At 44.0% G+C, this 26,591-nt stretch overlaps 1 protein-coding gene across 6 annotated transcripts in view; it reads right to left on the reverse strand.

Annotated features, from left to right (window-relative positions):
• The window catches only part of ABL2 (ABL proto-oncogene 2, non-receptor tyrosine kinase), a gene marked incomplete at its 5' end in the record, with an annotated part of 56,903 nt that overhangs the window by 21,774 nt on the left and 8,538 nt on the right, over window positions 1-26,591 (reverse strand). For 5 of the 6 annotated variants that reach the window (XR_013988113.1, XM_081012057.1, XM_081012056.1 and 2 more), the window contains 3 exons: window positions 1,009-1,281; window positions 3,695-3,990; window positions 5,373-5,543. Coding sequence is in view for 5 of the 6 variants with exons in the window: in XM_081012057.1 (XP_080868183.1) it covers window positions 1,009-1,281; window positions 3,695-3,990; window positions 5,373-5,543 (740 nt within the window). Of the gene's footprint in view, window positions 1-1,008; window positions 1,282-3,694; window positions 3,991-5,372; window positions 5,544-8,757; window positions 8,964-26,591 lie in introns of those variants that run through there. The other variant, XM_081012058.1, reaches the window with a different exon arrangement.

Consider the following 26,591-nt stretch of genomic DNA (forward strand, 5'->3'; position numbering starts at 1 on the left):
CAGATGAGGGTAGCTCATGTGTCCCAAACCCTCGGTGGGTTAGGGACTTCACCTGTATACAAAAACAGGTTCTGTCAGATTGAGTGAATGAGATCAAGAGTGGGTCTGGCAGTCAAAAGGGTGGTTTCTGCACATGCTGTCGAGAGAGGTGATGGGCCAATGGTGCTCGTCAACCTGGGAAGGTAGCCCATCTAGGAGAAGGAAAACTCTGAGCCTAAACATCCGCTGTCTTGCAAGGTATCTCTGGGAGAAGAAAGGGCTAAGGACCCTACAAAAATCCGGAGTGGTCTCTCTAAGCAGTTGGATGGCGCCTTGTATGTCTCCTTCTGGCACCTCCTGCAACCAAGCTGGTGCCAAACGTATCGCTCTGATTTCCTTTGGACCACATCAGTGAGGCTGAGAGGGGGGTCTTGTCGTCTGGGCAGCCTGGGACCTCCAGGCACACTGCCCAGTCTTGTGCCTTGGGGAGGTCACTTTGGTGCGGCTGATGCAGAAAAAACAACATGGTTTGATTTCACCCCTGGAGGGGCACTCCATTGTCTCTTGAGACAGACGGATGTCAACAGCTGCTTGATGCCAAAATTGGCTTATAAGTGACTTACAGTGGTACCTCGCAAGACGAATGCCTCGCAAGACGAAAAACGCGCAAGACGAAAGAGTTTTTTGTTTTTTGAGTTGCTTCGCAAGACGAATTTCCCTATGGGCTTGCTTCGCAAGACGAAAAACGAAAACGTCTTGCAAGTTTGTTTCCTTTTTCTTAAAACTGTTAATACCCAGGGTGACTTCGAGGAGCAACTCATAGCACGCGGTGTGGTAGCCTTTTTTGAGGTTTTTGAAGACTTTGGTGATTTTGAAGACTCTGGGAAACCGTGCTTCGCAAGACGAAAAATTCGCAAGACGAAAAAACTCGCAGAACGAATTAATTTCGTCTTGCGAGGCACCACTGTATAAGTATAAAAACTGATCAAACGAGGTTTAAAATATAAATACAACTCCTTAGCAACATACCTTGAGTGTTTTCACAGCAACTGTGAGATTGTATTTCTTCCATACCCCAACATACACTTCTCCATACTGTCCTCCACCAAGTTTGTGCTTCATAGTGATATCAGTCCGCTCCATCTCCCACTTATCATGGATGGGGGAGACTCCATAGACTGTGGGCTTATTGCACTTTGGTGCTGGGTAGTGCAAGGTTGTCACCAGGCCATCAGCTACTGTCGAGTGATGGTGAACTAGCTCCGCCAGAGTATTGAAACGGCTTTCGGCTGTCACATACACCTGTTAAAGAGGGAATGAAGAGCTGGTATGAACCGGACAAGAAGGAAGAAGATGTGAATGTCCAGAAAGGGGCCGGGGAGGAAAACTCGGGTTTCCCCAGAAGCATGAAAGAGAAAAATGGGAAGGTAAGAAAACACAAAAATCCTCTTATGAAATATTTTCTCATTTAAGAATGATCAGAGAAATGTCCTTTAAAATGTTTTACTGTAAGATTGTTATAGTCAAATCACTCCACTGCAAATCTCTCAGATACAAGATTCAAAGGCAGTTCGGTAAGCAATTATGTCTGCTACTGTGTCTAGCTGGATTACAAAAAAACCAATATGCTGAGGATTTGACCCTGGAAAAGTACTTTTAAAAGTTGCAGCATGAAGAGCATCTTTTAAGTATTTGGTCCAAATATGCAATGTAAGAGTCTGCCAAATATATTGCTCCAGTAATACGGTGGGAAAGACTTCAGAATCACATAGCCTCTGATGTCTTTGTTCTCCCTTGCTTCAGATTTCACTGTCTTCCACACCAAGTGAAAGAATGGTGCAAAAATTCATAAAATCAAGCAGCAAACTAACACGTGAAAGACTAAAAAATCCTTCCATTTCCTAAGATCAATTTAGACTTTCTTAATAAGAATTACTGTTACTTATATGCTGCCATCGGACTGAGTTGCCTGGAGAGCCACGTTTTAGGCATTAAAAAAAAATTGCCCAGGATTTTAATTGATTTTATATCTACAGCTTTTTGCATTTTTACTGTTGCTACAATAACTGCTTTTGTTTCTGATGTTTTTGATCTGTTTTACGGTTCTCTTTTGTAGGCTCTCTTGGAAATCTAGATTAATAAAATTATGCTTTTTTAAAAAAATCTATTTTTTAAAAAAAAAATTGCATTTATATACCCTCTTTTTCTTCCGAGGAGCTCAAGGTGGTGTACATTGTTCTCCTCCCCTCTGTTTCATCCTCACAACAACCCTGTGAGGTAGGTTAGGCCCAAGGCCACCACCCAGTGAGCTTCGCTATGGCTTCTTGAGACAACATTATAGAAATAAATTAGAGTCATTCTACTATTATCAAGGTTATATTATTTCCTGGAATGGAGTGGGATATAAACAAGTTCGACTGTGCTTATCCCAGCATAGTAGTACAGGCCACATTTGTTAACAAGGAGATCAACTGCACTGTAATTCTTTAATTACCATTTAGCAGGGGTGGCTAATACAGATATTGCTGTGTTAAAAACCCCATCATTCCTGACCACTGGCAATGTTGGCTGGGGCTAATGGGAGATGTGGTCCAAAAACACTTGGAGGTAAAAAAGGTAAAGGTAAAGGATCCCTGGACGGTTAAGACCAGTCAAAGGCGACTATGGGGTTGCAGCGCTCATCTCACTTTCAGGCCGAGGGAGCCAGTGTTTGTCCACAGACACAACAATGGCTACCCCCATCTACACATTGCTTGAGCATCCTCCAGAGCAGGAGTGGGGAACTAGTAAGGCGTTTGGGCACAGACAGCATTCTGGATCATGTGGCCAGCAGGACTAAACTGCTTCTGGTGCAAGAGGACACTGTGACAAGTGCCAGAGCACTTCCCGCTGCAGCGGTACCTATTTATCTACTTGCATTGGTGTGCTTTCGAACTGCTAGGCTGGCAGAAGCTGGGACAGACCAACAGGAGCTCACCACCGTCATGCGGATTCGAACTGCCAAAATTCCGATCGGCATGCCCAAGAGGCTCAGTGGTTTAGACCACAGCGCCACCCACGTCCCTTGTGGAGCACTGGACCTGTCCAGTGGCCAGATCCTTATCTCCACACACACCCCCTCCATGGGACAAGTATGACAGGTGTGCCACCCTTCTCTCCATCACCTGACACCACAATGACATCAGGTGACCAGCTTTTGCCCACATGGTTTGAGATGCCTAGGCAGAAAGGATGAATGCAGGCACTGCTGATAAAGCCCCTTTCACCCAAGCCATGTTTGACGACATCATCTATAATGTTGAGTGTAGGGCAGGTGAGTTGGACTAGATGAAACAGCCTCACAGGCCCAATGGGGACGTGTGGTGGGCCTATTTAGGCCTATGTGCTGAAGGTTTCCTACCCTTCTGTGTTCCAGGGCATGATCTGAGGAACTATGAGCGTTCACATTCATAGCGAACGCTGAGCTGTGGCTTAACACAGACATTCCGGGGACCCATGCATGGCGTCTGCTGTTCCTAGCATGGAGCAAGGGGCCAAGCAGAGACCCATCAACACAGCACTTGCTGGGTAAGGTCTGGCATCACAGTGCAAAGTATCTATGCGAATCTTTCGCTTAAAGCAACGGCAACTGGCCGTTTCCAGGTGCCTTTACTTCAAACAGCAATGAAGGCAGAACCTTTTTTATAAAAAGAATGGGTATCCCTTGAGGATTTACCTTGCCATCCGCGGTGGTATTGATCCTGTAGTGGTAAACACGGCCCTCGTACCTGAGTGAGATGGACAGTTGCCCCGGGCTGCTCTCACTTTCCCGAACTAGGAAGCTGCCATTAATGAGGCTGCTCAGCAGATACTCAGCTGCACTGCGTGACACTGGCCCATGATACCAGGAATGCTTCTCCAGGCTGTTCACTGGGGTGATGTAGTTACTCGGAACCCACCCTTGACCATTCTTGGACCGTACTTCACTCCATTCACCGTTCTGGTTGTAGCCCAGTACACGTAGCTTCTCACCTGAAGCACAAGAGGAGAAAATTCCAAGTGGGTCAAGTGTGATTGATCATATTTCATCTGCCCTGCCAAAAAACGAGGAATGACGGAACAAAGTACTCAAGAAAGGCCACCTGCTCAGGCTAGAGACAGGAAATAAACTGGAGTCTGTCCAGCACGGATGTGGGAGGAGCGAAAAGATTATTAACAATTTCCTGTCTTCTCAGGGGACTGGGCAGCTTAATCCTTTCTGTCAAAATTTTTTTTACCCTAACTAAGAAACGTATCTGTCCTTGTGGTTTAAACATGACTGAAGACATCATACATATTTGTCCTTTATATAACTGGTTGTAGGAACAGTATTCAGGACAAACTTTAGCAGATATTTGAAGAGGTATGGCCACAAGGCAGAAATTTGGGGGTCACCAGTCTGGCACATGCGAAGGTCATCTGTGGTTCCTGCAGGCACAGCAATCCTCAAGTAATTTCTTTTTTTTACATCATTTCTATACCACTTTACATTTCCATAAAAAACCCTACCTCTTTATATCCCACCCCCCCAAAAAACCACACTTCTAAGCATCAAACAAAACATTACAAAGTATGGAAGTTAAAAATTACAAATACAAACAAAAACAAAAATAGGGAGTGTCAGCTTTTCTCCCTAGCTATTTTCCTGATATGGGATTCTTAATTTCTGCATGCAGCTATCGAAGGCACAGGAGCCTTGACTGGGAAAACCAGGTGGCAGTGTCACTCCCTTAGTTCCGTTTGGCACCACTGCTTTCCAGTTATGCTTCCTTGCTCCCCTCCCTCTGGAAATGAGACAGCAGTGCAGAGCAGTTGCTTGAGCTGGGAGAGCTGGTGCTTTTGTACTCTGGTTAGTTTGCAAGGATGTTTAGGGTGGATGGGAGAGGCAGGGCAGCTTCCCCACTCGCCTCTGATTTCTGCTGGCCACACGGAACTGGAAGCAGGCACCTACTTTGCCCATGGAGGGGCTTCTCTGAATGTGTGTGGGGTTGTTCAAGTATGCTTTGTGTGTGTGTAATTGAAAGGAATGCACTGGGCAGAGAGGGAGAGACAGATGCATGTGTGGTCTGTGGGGTGGGGGTGGGGAGGCTTGTTTCTGTATGTGTGATCTGCGAGAGACAGGGAGAAATGAACTTGGACAGAGAGGGAGAGGTGTGAGAGGAGCATGTTTGCGTGTGGTTTGTAAGTGTGCCAGAAGAAGTGTAGTGAAGTCACCTTGTATATTGTTCCTAGTGCTACAGACTCTTCTCTCTTACTGGACAGCAACAGCAACATCTCAGTCTCCATAGGAGCACCACTGTACTGCTGCCCCAGAGTCAGAACAAGATCATACATCTTTGCAATGCATCCCCTCCCCAGAAGATGGTTTGGCTTACCTTTGGTGATGCTCAGTGTGTTGTCACCACTTGCTACAAAATCATAAAGTGCAACAAAAAGATTGGGGTCGCTCTCAGTGGTTCCTAAGAGGTTCTCCTTGGAGCTCCACCTGATGGCTTCATTCAGTGCCTGGGGTTCTGTGTCACAACCATAGGGGCGGTGCAGAGCCTCTGAGGAAAAAGAAAGAATATGTCTGTTTAGTATTCATATTTAAAATCCAACGACACACTGAATTTGGTCCTGAGCAGCAAATGGAAACAAATATTTTTAAGTGTAACTCAGCAACAATAGTAATGCAAGAGATTTTGGTGCTTGAAGCAAAAGAATGTAAAGGACACCTCCTCTGCTCACTAATATGAAGCATGACTTGGTAGGAAATTATCGTGCACAAGCCCCAGGGAAATGGATAAGAGCTGGGGCCCGTGGATCACATTTCTCCTGTTCTGCTACCCTTAAGAGCACTTAAAATCCCCTGCCTGGGGCACTTGCTTTCTTTGCCAGCTGGATAAGTTGCCTTTGCCAAATAACAAAGCAGGCACCAAAGAGCTAACTGAGCAGAGCTTCAGGCAATTGGCAAAGTAGCCACAATCTTACCTATTACGTCTCCTGAGGTCACATGACCACAAGTCCAGGTAAGGCGGTAACAAAAGTGTCATTTACAGCATGCAGCCAAGCTGGTGCCAAATGTATTGCTCTGCTTTTATTTTGACCACATCAGTGAGGCAGCCCAGGACCTCCATAGATACTGCTCAGGCATGCACCCCGGAGAGGTCACTTTACTGCTGCTAATGCAGCAAAAACAACACAGTATGCAACAGTTATGAGTTACCAGTCTCTGTAGCCCCAGCAAGTGCTGTGATTCTCCCGCAGATTGGCTTTGCCCCCAGAGGTGCACTCCATTGTCTTTGGAGACAAATGGATGCCAGCAGCAAGCATTTACAGCATATGGAGAGGGATTTAATTCAAACAGGTCAAGAAGAAAGGGGGGGGGGCTATTTATATTTCGAGAAATACTCTCCGTGATTGTATACTTTAAAAGGCAATAATCTAAGCCAACGCATTGGTTGATGAGACCATAAACACAACCTCAGAACTGTTTCATTACTGATATGCCAAGCTCCCCAAATTTCTTGCTGGGCAAAGCAAGCTTCAGCTTTCCCTTTCCTTTAAGGCCTGAACCTCTTAAACCATCAAATTAAATTTCAAGTTCAAAGGGAAGTACAGCTTTGAACCAGATTAGACACAGATTTCCCCCCTCCCTTTATAGCTACAGTTGATCTTTTGTCAATTTGAACAAAATAAAAATATTGCAAATCCTTTAAGTAGGGATCTGTCATACTGTACTGTATACTAAAGCCCCATGTAAATTGATGGGGCTAAAATAATTAAAATAAAAATAAGTAAACAAGCAGCCCCATTTGATATACAGGTACATCATACCTTGGAAGTCAAATGGAATCCGTTCTAGAAGTCCGCTCGACTTCCAAAATGTTCAGAAACCAAAGTGTGGCTTCTGATTGGCTGTAGGAATCTCCTGCAGCCAATTGGAAGCTGCGGAAGCCCAGTCATATGTTCGGCTTCCAAAAATAATTCGCAAACCGGAACACTCACTTCCGGGTTTGTGGCATTCAGGAGCCAAAACGTTCGAGAACTAAGCTGTTCAAAAACCAAGGTACAACTGTATGGCTAAATCAGGCACCACAGCAAAAACATTCAACTGCCATGTAAGTGAAAACACTCTAAAGCAGAGATTTTCAACCTTTTTGAGTCCACGGCCCCCTTGACCAACTACATTCTTTCTGCGGCACCCCCATGGGGCTCAGGAGCCCAGTTATGTCACCCCTTGCCTGCAGAGCTGGCAGCCTCTCACCCTTTTCTGAACACCCTCCCATGCGGAGTGTTCCCTCGGCCTCCTCTCCCCTCTCCTTGGGAGTCCTCTGGGCAGCTGCTGCCGCCACCCCTGGTCTCTGAGCTGCCCACCTCAAAGGGAGGTGCTTCCTCAAACTGCCCCACAGGGGCCTGGGACTTGTCTGTCCATTCCCAACAGCAAGGGCTGACAGACTGGTCAGTTGGGCTCCCTCGCCTACCTGCTTGCTTACTCCAAGACTGCCTCAACTCCTGGCAACCAGCACCCTCTGACCAGCCCCAGAGGCACCATTTGCCTGCACAGCTTGTGGCCAGGGCTGCTGCAACAAACAGCTGTGCAAGCCTTGGGAGGAGAGATGCGAGAGGGCATCAGAGGCGGGAGGGAAGGAAAGAGGGAGAGAGACCAGTGTTGCCCGTGGTACCCCTGACCATCATTCAAGGCACCCCAGGGTGCGGCAGCACACTGGTTGAAAACCACCGCCCTCAAGTAAGAGCAGAACATGAAGGCAGACACACTCAACCAAGGTCAGGCAGCTCATTCGTGAGTTGAACAAGACATTTGTTGAAGATTAACCTAATGGAAAGATTGCTCAGCAAACACCTCAATTCCTCTGATGGTGGTAGAAGCAAGAAACAGTGAAGAGATGTGATGGATGGATGGATGGATGGATGGATGGATGAAGGAAGGAAGCATCAGCACTGATGCAAAAGAGGCACAGAGCCAATCCCCATTTTAGAGCTCCCAATATCAAGAACTAGCAAACCAGCCTCTTATAGCCTAGTCATGTTCAGCTCTGCCATAGAAGAACACATGAAAGCAAGGTATGAAGCCCAAAAGGAAGCTGGGGCAGCAGCATGCCAGCTGCTGCTGCTTGTTTCAGAGTGTGAAGCAACACTGCTCACAAAAAGCCATTTCTAATCCTATGCAGCGTCATGATCAAGAATTTGAGGGAATAGAAGCGCTTAAAACTACCATTTGAATGCATTCATAAGAGCAGCATTCTTATAGCTGATTTTTAGGTATTACTTTCAGGAATGTTCATGCTATCCACAACTGAGGAGCTAAACCGCTCCCCTGCATTAATGATAATGTTAGCAAGAGGGCATGCACGCATTGCTTTCATCAGCTACAGTAAGGCAATGAAGAAATCCAACTCCCACAAAAGATTAGAGATTAAAACCAGCTGTCTGCTTACAACAGCATATCACACTGGGGGGAAATGCAATTCCGTCATCAGTTGCATCGCCAAGTTACATCCTTTTTTATTGTGAACAGGCTGTGCTTTCCCAGTTTCCTCATTCCTTATGCATCCTCCAATATGAGTCTCCAATTGGCTGGAGATTACTTCTCACCCTAACACAAACATCAAGCAAAAGCAGCCTGTTAGCACCCCCAAAGACGGGAATCTAAAAATCAAACCCCACACAGTGTTAATTCCAAGAACCAGAGCAACTTAAGTCTCCAGTTCTTACGGAGGTGAAGTACAGTCATATGCAGTTACTGCCTTCCAAACATACCTCTCAAATCAGATAAAATTGGTTTTGAAGCCTCCTCAGAAAAGGAACACAGTGGCTCAGCATTCTCTTTGCCAAAACTGCTTGAGTGAAGAAGAACTGTCCCCAGGATCATGTTGCTTCTTACTGAAAGCCAACACACAACTGCCTAGCACAAATCAGAATGCTTTTCCCCGGGACACGGCATGCTACACATGTGACTCCTACTAAAGGGGATAAGGGCCAACAGGAGAAAGCAGGACTGTTGGCGTGGGAGGCGACGCAAGTGAGCAAAGCATTCCTCTTTTCAGCAACTGGAAGCTTCAAGAAATGTGATGCTTTCCAACAGTTAGAAGGCAGGGAACAAACCGCAAATTGAAACGTGTCTGGAACCGACAGGCTGTAACAATGAAAGCTTATTCATTCTTGGATGACAGTTAAGATTGCTTGATGGGAAGGAATGTTTTCCACAGCATAGTTGAGCAATGCGTATTAACACACACTTTTTCCAACACGTGGACAACCACGTCAGCATGCTTGACAACTATCCTTGAAGAGCCAAGATTTAGTCTCAAGTTATATTCCTAGATCAATTCTGTTGCAAAAAAGTTTATTTACTGATGGCAATGAGTCCAAGCAAGCAACCAGGTGATATTTTTTGTCTTTTGCAAAGGACAGACTCCTGGCCCCAGCTATCCCATCCACTTGGCTTTCACAATGGATGCAAAGAATCTCATTTTATTGATAATGGGATTGGCAGTCAACAGTGGGTGGTTAAGTACCCCTTAAATCTGGTGGTGTATGGAAGTGTCTCATTCAACTAGCAGAATAGGCAAAGGAATAAATCATTCATTGCAAAAGGGAATTATTTTCCACCTGCACACCAAACTCACTTTCTCCTCTACTTCCTGGCTCTTCTTCAGGCTCAAAAGAAAAAGCTAGTGCATTAATTATATCAGTGTCAGCAAAAGAGTCAGTTACTTTTATTCGCCAAGAGGTCTGGAAAGGATGCATTTCTGAGGTTCAGCTACTTCCATCCCAGATCACCCAAGCAGATTTGTTTTTTCTTAATTACATCTCTGTATTAATAATAATAATAATGTTAAGTGATGACAAGACTGGACAGCGACTCTTGCCCATGCAAAATGGACAATGTGCAGAATCACAGTGGTAAGCTGTTGAAGACACTCAGACAGCAGGGGTAAGAACTGAACAGCTGACAGCAGCAGGAAGAAAGCCTCTTCTGTAACTTGGAGCTGAAGGAAAAAATGTATGTGTTGTAAAAGCACCTGCCACTGTCAGGGTGAACCATGAAGAGTTAGTTAGTGGCTGTGCACATGAGCTCCTCCACCCTCCCCTACCATAACATGAAAACTCCCCAGAGTCACAGATGGAAACCACGCTCCTTTATGTGAAACTGAGCATAATTAAGTTATTGCAGGGGGTTGGACTAGACGACCCTTGGGATCCCTTCCAAATCTATGATTCTATGATGTCCATTCTTTATACCAATATTCAGAAGACAGAAAGTTTTCTGAAGGAAAGATAAAACCATGGTTTTGTGGCACAAGCGTAAGTGAGTCTGGGGATCAACACAACCCTGTCCTCCTCTGATGCAGTTTCTACATTACTTGAACTCATAAACTGTGGTTAGCACTAGCATTAAGTATGTTTTGTTCGAAATAAGCCCGCTTTAGACAACAGAACAAACTATGGTTAAGTGGGAGCTTTCAAACTCTTCCTTCTGGCTACACTTGAGGAGAAACATACAAACCCAGGACTTACCTAGGCTTATTCACATCATGCTAAACTAAAGGTGGAGAATCTCTGGCCTGCGGGCCAATCTTGACCTGTCGGGGGTTCACTTTGGCCTTAAAAACACTGTATTGTTTTTAATACTTGATTGGGAGCCGCCCAGAGTGGCTGGGGAAACTCAGCCAGATGGGCGGGGTATAAATAATAAATTATTTAAATTATTATTACTATTATTATTATTAGAGGTCAATTCCCCTAAACTACACCCACCCACTCATCAGATGTCACAGGTGTTGATGGGTGGGAGAACAGGGTTAAATTCTGCATATAACTCTTACTTTGTTGTTGTGTACAATGTACTTCATCTTCTCCGTAAGCACTGAGGGCTTAAATTATTCTGTTTTTTAAGATTAACACTTTTGAGAAGCACTTCAAGGCAACCTCCACATACACATTTGCAAATCTCCCTGTGCTCACAAGAATTTAAAAGGGGACGAGGGGAGACTTGCAAAGTTGTGCACTTAAGACAGGTGGGCCGCTCAGTTTTAGCCCAATATCAAAACATAGAGGCAGTCTCCATTTCTAGGCAGGATCACTGGGCCTATCACAAAACTGATAGAATTGTGCTTAGAACACCCACCAGTCAATTACCTTTTAATTTCCAAGTTCAACTCAACCTTTCCCCCCTTCTGTTTGAACAAAGTATATGCTTAAAGAAATTTGCATGAATGGATTCAGGGTTTTTTGTTTTTCTTTTGTGCCCAAGAAACTCTAAATGTGAATAATTCTTTTTTAAAGCACCTGTAGGGACAATGATAAGCAAAAGCATTGAGAATTTAGCCTTAGCTTAGTTAGTTAGACTCTCCAGATGTTCACAACCAGTAATGAACACTTCTGGGGTGGGGAGTTGCAATGAGGTTAAGCTAGCTGTGTCTCTCAGATCGATAAATACAGAGACACACTCTGCTTGGGTAGTAGCTACAGGGTTGCTACTCAGCCAAGGACAAGGGACTCTATTCACAAGCATGATACTAGCAGCTGCCACGTGTCCAAGGTAACAGAAAACCTCACAGACTGCAAAACAGAAGAATATTGGAAACACCCCCCCCCTTATTCATTTCTGACAATCTACTCTGGTAACAAAGATGGCATTCATGCACAACTGCTTTGACTCATAACAGAGGTGGGGCAGCAGTGCACACAATGAAGTCACAAGGATTCAGAAAAACATATTTTTCATAGCTAGTCATATGGGGAAGGGAGGCAATCTAGGAACTGGCAAGTCTTCCAACTCTGGAATCTCATATGCTTCCCCCCATTTCAGAGTATGCTTAGGGGTGGTGAGAATTCTAATCCACTTTCATGACTAGGAAGCACGGCAGTTCTTCAACATTAGAATTTATTGATTTATTTCATTCATGGGTGGCTTCCTATGAAAAATCACAAAGCAATTTAAGAATAAAATAAAATAATAATTTGTAAAGTTAGAGGGACTCTGAGGGCCATCTACTCCAACCTCCTGCAATGCAGGAATCTCAACTAGATCATACATAACAGATGGCCATCCAACCTCTGCTTAAAATCTCCAAGGAAGGAGTATCCTCCACCTCTCATGGGAGCAGGTATCACTGTCAAAGAGCTCTGACAGTCAGAAAGTTCTAGTCGGACTCCCCTTTCTTGTAATTTGAAGCCATTAGTTTGGGTTCAAGTCCCCAGAGCAGGAGAAAACAAGCTTGCTCCATCCTCTATGTGACAGCCTTTTAGATATTTGAAGATGGCTATCATATCTCCCTCTCAGTCTCCTCTTCTCCAGGGTAAACATACCCAATTTCCTCAACCATTCTTCGTAAGCCTTGGTTTCCAGACCCTTGATCATCTCGGTTGTCCTCTTCTGCACATGTTCCAACCTGTCAATATCCTTAAATTGTGGGGCCCAGAACTGGACACATTACTCCAGGTGTGGTCTGACCAAGGCAGAATAGAGCGGGACTATTACTTCCCCTGGGACACTATATTTCTGTTGATGCAACCTAGAATAGCATTAGCTGAAGTTGTGTTTAGAGTGAATTGCTACCCTACAAACATGTCTGCTCCAAACAATGTAAAAGGAAGCACTCAGTAAAACAAACTGATTAGGGCTGAGTAATCTGGTTTTCTATCAGCTAAATATTGTGATATGCCAATATATCACAATGTGTGAAATATGGATGGAACTATGTAGAGGCGAATGGGGTAACGTCCCGGCAACCGCTACTATTTAGGGGTCTAAAACAGATATATTTTTCTTACCTTTAACATATTGTTACAACTATTATTTTTATTGCACAGAGCAACAGGGGAGGCAGGAATCACAAGAGAAATGATGACTGGCTTTATGGTGTTTCCCACATCACAATTTTTTACATAGCACAAGCACACACCATAATTTGCAATATATTTCCATGTTCATATTATGAAACCTTTACCATGATGTGGAATTCAAACTGATTTTGGACGATATATTGATACATCGCCCTGCCCTAATACCGATGTCTAAGGTCAAGGGCTTTCTATAAATGCAACCCCCTGGCAAGAACCCTCTTGGCAGGAGTGGGTTTTCCCCTCCCAAAACCTTCCAGGGCTGCAGCCTCTCTTTCCCCCATGCAAGTCAATGCAGACATCACTACTACTGTATTTTTCGCTCCATAGGACACACCAGACCATAGGACGCACCGGACCATAGGAGGGGGAGAACAGGAAAAAAAATTCTCCCACTCTCTGCTCAGCGCCCCTTCAGCGAAGCGGCAGGAGAAACGGAGCCCCTTCCATTTCTCCTCCCGCTTCACTGAAGGGGCGCTGCGCAGAGAGGGAAAACTGTGCAGCGCCTCTCCAGCGAAGCAAAGCCTGGAGAGCAAGAGGGATCGGTGTGCACCGACCCCTCTCGCTCTCCAGGCTTCAGGCGGCTATCCGCAAACCTTTGGAGCACGGCGGGAACTCCTGCTGCACTCCGAAGACTTGCGGATAGCTGCCTGAAGCCCCCGGACTGCAGCGGGGGCTTCAGGCGGCTTCAGCGAAAACAACGCGAAGCCTCCAGAGTGCGGGGGCAGCTCTCCCTCTGCGCTTCAGAGGCTTCGCGTTGCTATCGCTGAAGCCAAGGAGCCTGCATTCGCTCCATAAGACGCACACACATTTCCCCTTAATTTTTGAAGGGAAAAAAGTGTGTCTTATAGAGCGAAAAATACAGTATTTGATTTTTCCAAAACAAAATAGTGGTGATGGTTCACAGGAACTTAGAAGCACTGCTTGCAGACATACTGGAATCAATTTCAACTGAAACAAACAAACAAAAATCAATGAAAAGACAAAACACTGAACCAGCAGGAAGAAACAAAGGTACTATGTAAAATAAAGCTAGAATCCACATGATTGTAGCTTTAGTCTGCAAATAAATGACCTTGCTTAGTATCCTTGATGTGAACAGAGAGCCAGACAGGAATCTGTCTTGTCTTTCTGTACAGCATAATCATGTCTGTTTACAGACAAGTGTTCTGCACAAGTAAGTCTACAACCAGACTGTGTAAAAGCTTAGTTGTAAAGCAACATATACTATTTGTTATGGCAACTTTTTAATATGCATACTTGCCTGGGAAATATATAAATTGCAAAATGGGAAAGTTACTTAGAGCAGTCTTGATTTAACTTAACCATCATGGTTCTCAACATCTGTTAAACGCCTGGGCTCCTCCTGGCCTTCCTGCAGGTCAAGGAGCACAGACCAGGACTTGAAATTGTGGCCTACTTCTCAGTAAGGCGGAACATTAAGCACTCAACCAGCTTCCTTCACAAGTCAAGTGGAAGAAACAATCAAAGTTGATACCAAGTTAGAGGAAAGGGCCCACTTACTGTTATTTTAAGAGCTTTCCTCCCACACAGAGATGAACATGGCTGCTTATTACATCATTCCTTCCTGTTGCTACAGTGGTAGGAGGAATGCCATAAAGGAGTGGTCAGGACAGCATCAGCTGTTTGTCCTAGGAGGCCCCACTAACATTTGTCTCCACTACATCTGTCTTTGTGAGTTGACAGTCTTAAGTTTCAGATGTCTATATATCTCAGTTGAGCAAGAAGGGGAAAACCTATCATTAATAAAGAGCAAATGCAAGGTTTACTTGGTTTCTATATAAAGGCTCGCATCCACTTAAAGTCAATGACATCATACCTTCCTTGGTTTCCCAGGGAAGCAAAGTCTCTCTAAGAGATGTACTTGTCAATACACTAAGAAACATCCTTCTCCTAGTAAAAAGCAATTAAAGGAATTCAGTTTAAATGTTTATGTCCTCCTTTGCTCCTGCCCTATAATTTGAAGAAATTCAGCACAGCCTTTCCCTTGCCATCAAGAGCAGAATGTATTCTTATCCCTCAATACTCAGTAATCTCTCTTTTGCCCAAATACATCACTTCTTCTCTGCCCTGGTAGCAGGGACTTATTCTGGTCAGTCAAACTGACAATACAGTGGTACCTCGGGTTACATACGTTTCAGGTTACATACGCTTCAGGTTACAGACTCCGCCAACCCAGAAATATTACCTCGGGTTAAGAACTTTGCTTCAGGATGAGAACAGAAATTGTGCTCCGGCAGCGCGGCAGCAGCAGGAGGCCCCATTAGCTAAAGTGGTGCTTCAGATTAAGAACAGTTTCAGGTTAAGAACAGACCTCCGGAATGAATTAAGTACTTAACCCAAGGTACCACTGTATAATCACCTGGTAGCAGTCAAATATTCCATAGGGAACACATTTGTGAAACTGACTGCCTGCTTTTTAAAATTGCTATAAATTATCTAACGTTAACAAAGGTAGGAGTGAGGGTCCCTTGATCCCCAGCCGACTGGAATGACACGTGCATCTCACCACAACCACCACTAATTCAGGAGCAGGGATGCTCTGTCCTGCAACTCTCTCCTATTGAAATATGCCCTCTCTCTCCTCTCAAGCAAATCACATAGTCGAACATCATCTACTGGCTATATGCAATATCTGCAAGTATTTATGAATCGGACAAGGAATACAGGGTCAGAAAGCAGAAAACAAACACTTGCAAGCCATCATCACAGTAGCACAGGCACCAAGTGCCTAAGAGTTACACTTCTAACAGAGTTCACTGGAAATGCTCTGGAAATGCGGGGAAGGTGGGTCTTCCAGAGATCTGTCATTATGCTGCATTAACCTGTGCTCTGCAAACTTTTTGTGGCTTTTGTAGATCTCACATCCGCTTTTGATTCAATCTGTAGGGACAAATTATGGCAAAAACTATATGAAACAGATATTGATAGACGACTCCTCAAAATACTTAGAGAGTTATGTTCAGACACCACAGTTAAAATCAGAACTGGGATGTCAGGCAACTATACTGACCCACTGCCACTGGGGAAAGGGGTTAAACAGGGCTGTTTGTTAGCGCCGTTCCTCTTTAATTTCTATATAAATGACATTGTTCAACATATGGCAAAGTATAAGTCATCAGCTCCTGCCCTGGAAGGCAAACACCTGAATATATTACTATATGCTGATGACATGGCTGTCATGGCACTTACTCGAAGGGGCCTACATAGCATGCTGGAGGGGCTCGCAGCTTATTGTTCCCAAAACTCTCTAAAGATAAATTATGACAAAACAAAAATTGTGGTATTTACTAGAGCTCGCCACACATTTAGATGGTCTTTAGATGAACACAAAATTGAACAGTGTCTTTTTTTTAAATATCTTGGTATCACTTTCCAAGCTACATCTAGCTGGCTTGCCCACTTCAAGACTGTAGCCCTTCTAACACGTAGGACAATCGGTGCTCTGCTCAGCTTTTTTTATTCGAGGGGAGGGCAACTGGTGATCCCGGCACTAAAAGCTTTTGTTGGAAAAGTGATTCCCCAGATGCTATATGGAGTAGAACTCTGGGGATGGAATCAGAAGCTGTTAGAACGGCTTGAAATCTTCCAAAATTTTTACCTCAGAAGAATTCTAGGCCTCTCTCAGAGTACTCCGGCAGCTCTCCTAAGAGTGGAAGTAGGATTACCTTCTGTGTCTGCCAGGGCCCACTTAAGATTCCTGCGTTTTTTCACCAACCTCACAGATGCCCCGAACACCTTCTTGGCTAAACAAGCCTTTGCATCATTACAAAATAATACTACTTGGCATAAAAACCTACTAGATATCCTATCCAGATACAATCTACCTGAGTTTAATACCCTCAAATTGTGGAGCCCTGATAAAGTTCGGGAATGGATCTTTGAAAAAGACGCCTTTTTGGACTCCACAAAGATAAAAAACTCTGGGTTTTCCTACTGGTTTCCCCGAGTAAAAGCAGTCAAAATCTGTGCCAACTACTTGGTGGAGATCATTGATCCCACCCTTCGGAGAGCTTTTACTATGGCACGGTTTCAAACACTGCCAACTGCATATCTGACCGGTAGATTCACAAAAACCCCAGTAGAACAACTTCTGTTTTCAGTGTATCTGAAGAAGTGTGCTTGCACACGAAAGCTCATACCAATAACTAACTTAGTTGGTCTTAAAGGTGCTACTGGAAGGATTTTTTTATTTTGACTATGGCAGACCAACACGGCTACCTATCTGTAAGTAGAACATCGTTTATGCCCTTGCCTTATGAAAATTAAAGAGGATCTTACACATTACCTCCTCTATTGCCCCATCTACTCGGGCTTTAGAGACGCATTGCTGCAAATTATACCCAACTCTATAACCAATCCTGAAGATAGAGTAAAATTTTTGTTAGTTGATGCAAACCCACGTATTACCCATGTGGTAGCGGTTTTTGTGATGAAGGCCATGAAAGCCAGGGAAAGATTTATGGATGACAATGTAAAGACCCCTTCACCGTCTGTCTAACTCGTTGCTTGTTTTCCCTCTCTTTCTATTTTGTGGGATGAAGGTTTTGTTGGCGTAGTATGTAATGAATTTTAATATTTTTTAACTATTGTTGTGTTGATGTTTGTGTACAGGCATGGTCCTCACAATAAACGGATTTGATTTGATTTGAACCTGTGCTCTGGAGTCTTCTGAAGTTTCTGAAATTCCCCCAATTCTAATTATTGTTTCTCTTCTGATCAGCAAATATTTATTACAAAACAGTTTAGCAGGCCAAGTACTTTTGGCTGGTGATATGTGACCCATACAGGGACTTCAGAGAAGCAGAGAACACAATAAGGCATGCTAATCTCCAAATGCATACAAATCAGACAAGAACCTGCCTCGCAGCGCTTCCCAGGGATGCACCCGAGATCTCACAAGAGGAAGGTAAATGTAAGGCAATTAAAATTGCATAAGGCAGAGGAGAGGCCTCATTGTGTCTCCACTAAATAAGGAGAAAGGGAGGCCCCTTCCTTTCCCAGTCGGTTGCAGGTTCAAAACATCCAAATAGTCGCTTCCACAGATGCACTTAGTTTATAATTGAAAACCTTGTACCACATTATTTTAAACTGCAAGTATGGATCTGCGCAATATCTGGGCAATATCTGCTTTACAACATCATAGTGTAATACCAGATAAACTTCGCAATATGGCAGTATATTATGATGTCAGAAAGGAGACAAGAAGGCTGCTGCTGGCCATGGAGAGGATTAGCATCACTGTGCACAGATTCTGCCTCTTCCTGTTGAAGCTTGATTCATTTCAGAATAACTCTGGTAATAGCTATGGAGCCCAATGATTTCCCCTCAAAAGTCTGCTGAATTTGTGTATCTCTTCCACTGGTATCCCATAGTTCTGCTCTCTGAACATCTCCCTTAAATATCTCTTGTGCCAGACCAAGGATGGGCTTCCAGGTGCTGCTAGACTACAACTCCCATAATCCCTAATCACTGCCTGGGACTGCTTCCAACACCATCTAGAGGGCCACAGATTAGCCACGCCAAGGGCAAAGACTGTAAAAAGATAGACATACATCACAGCAACCTGCATGTTATCAGGCAGCTTCCTTTAGTAATTAGAACCCCAAAATCTCCTGGGGCTACATATTCCTCCAAGTTATTTCATGCAACCTGAAAGGGACTCCAAACTTTAAACAACGTGGCAAATGGCGCAAAGGAAACACCTGCAATCATTTTGATTTGTAGTTGAAATTATATTCTGTCACTTTGGTAAAAGGTAAAGGGACCCCTGACCATTAGGTCCAGTCGTGGCTGACTCTGGGGTTGCGGCGCTCATCTCGCTTTATTGGCCGAGGGAGCCAGCGTACAGCTTCCGGGTCATGTGGCCAGCATGACTAAGCCGCTTCTGGCGAACCAGAGCAGTGCACGGAAACGCCGTTTACCTTCTCGCCGGTGCGGTACCTATTTATCCACTTGCACTTTGACGTGCTTTCGAACTGCTAGGTTGGCAGGAGCAGGGACCGAGCAACGGGAGCTCACCCCATTGCGGGGGTTCGAACCGCCGACCTTCTGATCGGCAAGCCCTAGGCTCTGTGGTTTAACCCACAGCGCCACCTGCGTCCCTTGTCACTTTGGTGGAGGTCTCAAATAACCCCTCATCACTGGCTTACAACATGCTGTCTGATAGTCTAGAATTGCTAAGGCCGCATTACAGCACAGACACATCTGCCTAAAGCAAAAAGTTAACCAAGCACAGAACTATTTGGTATAAAAAAGAGGGCTTTGTTTCAAAATACGCCCAAAGTATTTTCTATTGAACACTGTTAAAAGGTCGTTCCCATAGCAGCATTAAAATCACAACTCTGGGGTTTTGCCAGTGTTTTCTCTCTCGGCACTAGGATAGGGGCACACGAGCCAAACTATTCTAACCCCCGTGCCCCAATTTTTATTTATCTACCTGTATAGAAGACCAAGTACCACTCTGGGGTCCCAACTACAGCTATCATTAATTTCCTATGCATATGTGAAGAGGCTTCTATAAATGGCACATTGGCATGTTATTTAAGGTCTGCAGCATCCCCTAGTGGAAAAAGGGAGCAATTACCTATACATTGTATTTCAGTAGTTTTACAATCATGTAACCATTACTTCTACAGCTCTCTCAAATCTGCAAATTAATACATCTTTTGTGCAATAATAAATCTAGTTAAGTCAAAATATAATGTTCCCTAGGTAAGGGATGGGTGGAAGAAGACTATCCGCCCAGCTGATTTCCTAGCTGGTTCTCCACAGAAATCTTGTTACAAGCGGATCCAAAGATATCCTGCACTTTATGCTTCTGTGTGGAAGGATTCCTGAATTCTGCTAATGTCTTAGGCCATGTTCTGTACTGTTCCAGAGGATTCCCTTCAGTGTTTTGGAGACGGGAGGTGGAGTTGGGCCAGCCAAGGAACTGCTGGATTCTAAGCTGATCTAGCTTCTGGCAATATAGGCCTTTCTGTTGCCTCAGACTAGAGATGGTGCAGAAAAAATAGGTGTAATCACTGCCCTTCCCCTTCCATTCTGACTGGCACAAGCACTAGATCAGGCATCCCCAAACTCAGCCCTCCAGATGTTTTGGGACTACAATTCCCACCATCCCTGACCACTGGCCCTGCTAGCTAGGGATGATGGGAGCTGTAGTCCCAAAAACATCTGGAGGGCTGAGTTTGGGGGTGCCCGCACTAGATCTTTAAATGAAGTGCTAGCTGAACCACTCCTTTTAACCTTGCTGCTTCCATAGTGTTTGGATTCTGCTCTTAGCCTTATCAGTCCAAGCAAAGACTCAGGAAATTGTGTCCGTCTACCTGCAGTAGTGGGACGCAGGTGGCGCTGTGGGTTAAACCACAGAGCCTAGGACTTGCCGATCAGAAGGTCGGCGGTTTGATTCCCTGTGACGGGGTGAGCTCCCGTTGCTTGGTCTCTGCTCCTGCCAACCTAACAGTTCGAAAGCATGTCAAAGTGCAAGTAGATAAATAGGTACCGCTCCGGCAGGAAGGTAAACGGCGTTTCCGTGCGCTGCTCTGGTTCGCCAGAAGCGGCTTAGTCATGCTGGCCACATGACCCGGAAGCTGTACGCCGGCTCCCTCGGCCAATAAAGCGAGATGAGCGCCGCAACCCCAGAGTCGGCCATGACTGGACCTAATGGTCAGGGGTCCCTTTCCCTTTACCTGCAGTAGCAACCATATGCCAGAATGACCCTGCCTGCTGTTACTGCTGTTCGCAGGCTTCCCAAGCAGCAGTATAAAAACAGAAATGGGATTCCAGTCAGTTTCAGTGAGACCCACAAGTTTCTGAACTGCAAGAGTTATAGGGGAAGTCTCCTTAGTTCTACTGTGTTTAACAAATACAAATATCAAATGCAACTTTTATTATACAGGCACAGACCAGATAAAAAGTGTTTAGCAAAGCAATGGAGAACTGAGTGAATATTCTGACAACACCTATTTGAATATGGAGGGAGTGCCTGGAATACAATGGAGAAGAGTCCACACTGCACAAGAAAACAGCTTGCTTCATCTTGTGAAATTTCAGAGATAGGTCATGAAGGGTGAATACAGGATTGCAACTTTTTCTCCTGACTCCTTTGCTCATTAGGTGAATCCTGTCCCAAATGTTCAAATTCTCATATGCAGTCTTTGATCTGCTTCCTATGGGTCCTGTCAGCCCTATGGGAGAGCTTCTGCTAGCACAACAAGGTTCCCCTCTCTCCTCTCCCCCTGAAACTGGTTTGGTGTGGGGGACTGAGAAAACCCTCAGAACAGTGCATTGGAGTGGGGGGGCCTGTTCAGCCTGACAAGCTGCAATGCTTGTGCTGATGGGATGTTTACCACAGTGTGATGTTAAATTCCACCCTCTGTTTCAAACTTGGCAAACAATTTTAATATGATGATGTGGCTTAAATTAAAGCTGTCAGATGAAAAATTGCAACCCAATTTAAAATGTGCCATAACAGCCAATAAGGAAACCAGAGTGGACCATATCACTGCTGTATCAGTAAAACACCAATAAACTACTATTACCACACTGAAGTTAAAGCATATTTAGGATCAAGGTAATCTGCATGCAGTATTCTGGAGATTAACCAGAATAAAACTTCCTGAAAAGAAGAAAGAAGCATAATGTGTACTGCCCAAAATCAATTGAATTAAATCCAATAAAAGCAACTCTATTCTTAGAAAGAAAACTGTGGGTTCTGATTCCATATCTTTAGAATCAGAAGACACCTTATAAAAACAAGTTTGGATTAAACTTTGCCAGTTGGGCTGATTAAAAAAAGCCATTATAATTATTTATAATTAGAGATACCATATTTTGAGGAAGCTCTGATAAACTTAAAACTTCAGAAACTATGAGATTTCCACAACAGAGATTGCTAATGCAACAAAGCTTTGTGTAGTGGTTTACTAGTACTGCCAGAAACAAACCTCAAGGGATCTGTAATGTAGCTGGCTTCTCATTTATTCTAAATGAAATATCTTTAGAGACCATAATAGCACTAGCTTTTTAAATAAATTGAGCCATTGTGTAACCACAAGGCCAGACACTACAGATCAAAAGATAAACACTTATTGTGATGAGTGCCATTGTAAGCCAGTGGCAACTCCTTGCTGACTTCTGAAATATCTCTCACCTGCTCTATGACATGAAGTAAACGCTTACATATCTAAATCCTCCCAGTTTCAACTCTCAGTTTAAATGATGGTGTATTTTATTTACTTGTTTGTTTATATTTAAATTCCATCTTTTATCATGGAACTGGAGGTCTCCCACTATGGAACTGACCAGACTCAGGCCTGCTTAGCTTTAGCAAGCATGTGCCTTTAGACCATACAAAAAAACAACAACCCACAACTAATTACAATTTGATCTGTATGGTTATATTCGTCAAGGTAATAACTGGGTGGCCGGCTAAAGGTAGGTACAGCATACATGACACCGAAATGAAGTCAATAACCATTAGCTATTTCATAGTAATGCAGAAGCTGAACAGGAGAATTTGTATAAACAAAGGACACAGGCGTGGTTTTGAACAATCACTGTTCTGACGTCAAGGTCAGAAGAAGCACTTAGTAAAATGCCCCCTATATACTTGAGAAAACATTATACATAGTCAACGTGGTTGCTGGCATTTGTGGTGCCCTCCAGATATTGCTAGATGCCAATTACCATTATCCCGGATTATTGGCTATATTGCTTGGGACCGATGGGAGTTGGGAATCCAAAAACATCTGGATGGCACCATACTGGCTGCCCCTGTAAAGCACCATTCATCATCTAGCATGCTGGACTGCTCTGGCAAAATAAGGTAATTGATTGCCAACACTAATCTTAAAATAGACATTCTCTGATGATGGAGACGCTAGTCTTAGAAGAGGTTAGAATTGGTTGGGTGTGGGTAACCTCTGGCCCATAGGTCATACTACACCTGTCAGATGTCCTAATTCCCACCTACCTCCTACCTGCCGCAAACCAGATACCATATCATTTAAATAAAAAATGTATTTGAAACACTGAAAAATGATTAAAAACCATCAAAAAAAAACTTTCAGAACATTCAAATGCAATGACATATTTCAGTTACTAATTTCAAGGTAGCCATAGCCAAGTATCTCTCACCCACCAAATTAAAGTCAATAATGATGAGAGACGGAGGCACCTCACGAGGAAGGCCATTCCACAAACGGGGAACCACCACTGAAGGAGGCCTCAATTGGGAACTGCTATGTGCAACCAATCCCTGTCAAAAGCAGGGTTTGTAGTTGATAGGAATCTGCTTTTCAAGCCCAGCTTAAGTTCAAGGCAGGCTGCAAAGAAAGAAAGGAAAGAATCAGGAGCGTACTCAAAATGCACTCCCAGTTCTGTCCTTTGAAGTTGGGTCGCCTAAGGGCCATCAAGTGGCTGGCAGGTGGGCTACACCATCCACTTGCAGAGGTGGACGGAGTCTCCTTATGACTTTTAAAGATGCATGACTCCTTATAGGGCCTTATGCTGCTAATATAAAATTCTGAATTAAGCACATTTCCAATAGTCTTGTTTTTATGTTTTACTTTTTCCAATAAGGTAAGACAGAAAGATTCAAAGCTCTATAAATTATTCAACTAGTGGGCCTTTGCCCAACAGTGGGGACAATGAGCTGCAGCTAAAAGTCAAACCATGAGGTCAGCATCTATCTGCTTCCATACAAGTTTACTATCACCAGAAAAGAAGTGGGTGACCCCATAACCATCACAATGGCTGTGTTTACACACAACACTAAATCATGGCTTAGCTTTGTGAGAAGGAACCACAGCAAGCCTTGTGCTCATGAACTCCCCTGGGTTCAAACATCATGACAAACTCCAGCTAATCTAAAATGGAAGATTACCTTCCTCTGCATGGCCATGCTAAAGTAGTAGTACTATAGAACAACAGTGCTACCTCGGGTTACAGACGCTTCAGGTTACAGATGTTTCAGGTTACAGACTCTGCTAACCCAGAAACTGTACCTCGGGTTAAGAACTTTGCTTCAGGATGAGAACAGAAATTGTGCAGCAGCGGTACAGTGGCAGTGGGAGGCCCCATTAGCTAATGTGGTACCTCAGGTTAAGAACAGTTTCAGGTTAAGAATGGACCTCCAGAATGAATTCGTAACCCGAGGTACCACTGTACTGTGCCTGTAACAGTTCAGTTAGAAAAAGTAATGAGTAACATTTCACAGAGATGCAAAAAAATTGGCTGGCCTTGATAGGATCATGCCCACAGGGGTGTCTTTGACACAACATTGAATTTCAAAGGAGTCTCTGAAGCACAATGCTAAAATCAAAGACAACCCTTTCCTCTCCCCCTCATCAGCTCAGGAGGAGAGTGCTGAGGACAGTCCATGTCATGCCACACTTGGGAAATTCTCTCCAGAGCTCATGGAAAATCTCCAGCCCTGCCTCTTTACCCTTCTGCCTGCGCAGCTACCTCCTCCTCCCAACAAGTGCATTGATCATGTGAGCCACTACCTCCTCTCTTTCCATCACAAGCTGATGCTCTGTGCAACAACTATCATTGCCTATCTTGCAGATATCTCTTCTCCAATTGGGTATGACTGGAAGGTGTATGAGATGTGTTGAGAGAGAAGCAGCTCACACACGAAGCACTGGCTAGCAACAAGAGGGGCTAGAAAGAGGTGGTGGTGGAAGCAACTGATATATGAGTATATATCAGCAGCAGACAAACTGGAAAACAAGGTGAAAACGGGAGGTGCACAACTAAGAATGTGAACATGGATCTGAAGGGAGAAGGGGTCTCACGCACACCACAGGTTCTGGTGCACAGATTTGTGGACCCCTGCATTTGACAACAAATAAAAATATTATGGAATTTTCTTTGAGACTTTCCAAAGCCTGAACAGGCCTGTCCTCATTAACAGTCTGCGTGAGAGAAGCTCTTTGGACAAACTTTATCAATAGACACACTTACCACAAAATTTCTTGCTGCCTTGAATCTGTCAAACAAGCACTGTCATCTGGGAGTGGATTGAAAGCATCTATAGCTTGTCTGCAGCCTGATCGCATACCAGAGTGATGGGCAAAATGGGAGTCCTGATAATGTACTGTTCACTGGTTTGTGTTAAACTGCTCAAGTAAACAGACTACCTATGTGAGCTGTGTTAAGATGGGAGTCGTGAATTCACACATAGCTGGTAGTTTCAGTTTGTGTTCCCATGGAAAGGTGACTCTATATAGACAGTTATTTCCTTTAAAAATACTTCAATTGTACAAATATAAAATAAGAAGTGATCAGAGTCAGGATGAGCAGTGAAATGGTCCAGTTTGCTGATAACTCCAAATTAGATGACACCAATAAAAGATATCTCCAAACAAGATCTGTAAGCAACAAAATGGCATGCAAGGTTCCTGTAAGTAGTTATGTGGTGATGCACATTAGGGCCTGACAAAGATGGCTCAAGAATTTGAAAACGTTGACAGCGTGTGGTGGCAATGAAAAAGATAGAGATTATTAGAAAAGAGGCTGAAAATAAAACTGCCAGTATCATAATGCCCTTTATATGACTCTACAGTGCAGCTAGATTTGAAATAAAGCAAATTGTTCTGGTCATCTCATCTCAATAGGGTACCACAGAGCTAGAAAAAGCGTAGAAGCTGGCAACCAAATAGCTAAGCCGAACCTTCATTTTCAAAGGTTGCATGCTACTGAGAAACAGATGCTGAGAGGGGGCCAGTAGCATGGGAGGACTATTGCCCTTCAAGCCTGTGATGTGTTTTCCAGAAGCATTTGGCGGGATACTGAGAGAAACAGAACACTGGGACTGGATGGAACTTTTGGTCTGATCTAGCAGGGCTCTTTTGGAGTACAGGATAAACTGTACAATTCCTATTACAGCCTATACTTACAAGGCAAAAGAAGTTGGTTAGAGGCTGTGTAACAATATAAGAAGTTCCATTTTAAAAAAAATCACATCAGCCATGGACTAAGCTAGCCACCAGTCTCAGCTCCCAATAATATTCACCTACTGTGTATGTGAAGTGGTTTGAACACATTAAAGGCCTTTATAAACACTTTTATTGAACTTAAAGGTAAAGGACCCCTGACCATTAGGTCCAGTCACGGACGACTCTGGGGTTGCGGCGCTCATTTCACTTTACTGGCCAAGGGAGCCGGCGTTTGTCCACAGACAGCTTCTGGGTCATGTGGCCAGCATGACTAAGCCGCTTCTGGCGAACCAGAGCAGCGCACGGAAACGCTGTTTACCTTCCCGCCACAGTGGTACCTATTTATCTACTTGCACCTGACGTGCTTTTGAACTGCTAGGTGGGCAGGAGCTTATCAGCACTTATTTACAAGAATGTATGGTGTACATAGCTCAAAAATGGGAAAATCAATCCTTCCTAAGAAAACTGTTCAACAGTCAAAGCTAACTAGCAAGAATTAACTTAAAAACAGCTTTATTTCCTACCCTAAAAGCAAAATTCTACACATGTTAAAGGCAAGGTCCACTGAGGTCAATAAGCTTTACTACCTGGGTGTGTGCAACCACAATCAGATAACCAAATGCATGCCCTGCCAAACTCATCAGTATGTCTTACTGTTAAAAGTTTTATGATGCTGCACTAGCAAGTGGCGGGAAGCCCCAAAACCTATTGCCAGCATATTTTTCCATACCAATGTCAGAAAAAATAAAATAAAGAATGAAAGGATCCCATTGATACATA

The sequence above is a fragment of the Podarcis pityusensis genome (assembly GCF_964106645.2).
Source record: "Podarcis pityusensis genome assembly, chromosome: 6".
Classification (NCBI taxonomy): Eukaryota; Metazoa; Chordata; class Lepidosauria; order Squamata; family Lacertidae; genus Podarcis; species Podarcis pityusensis.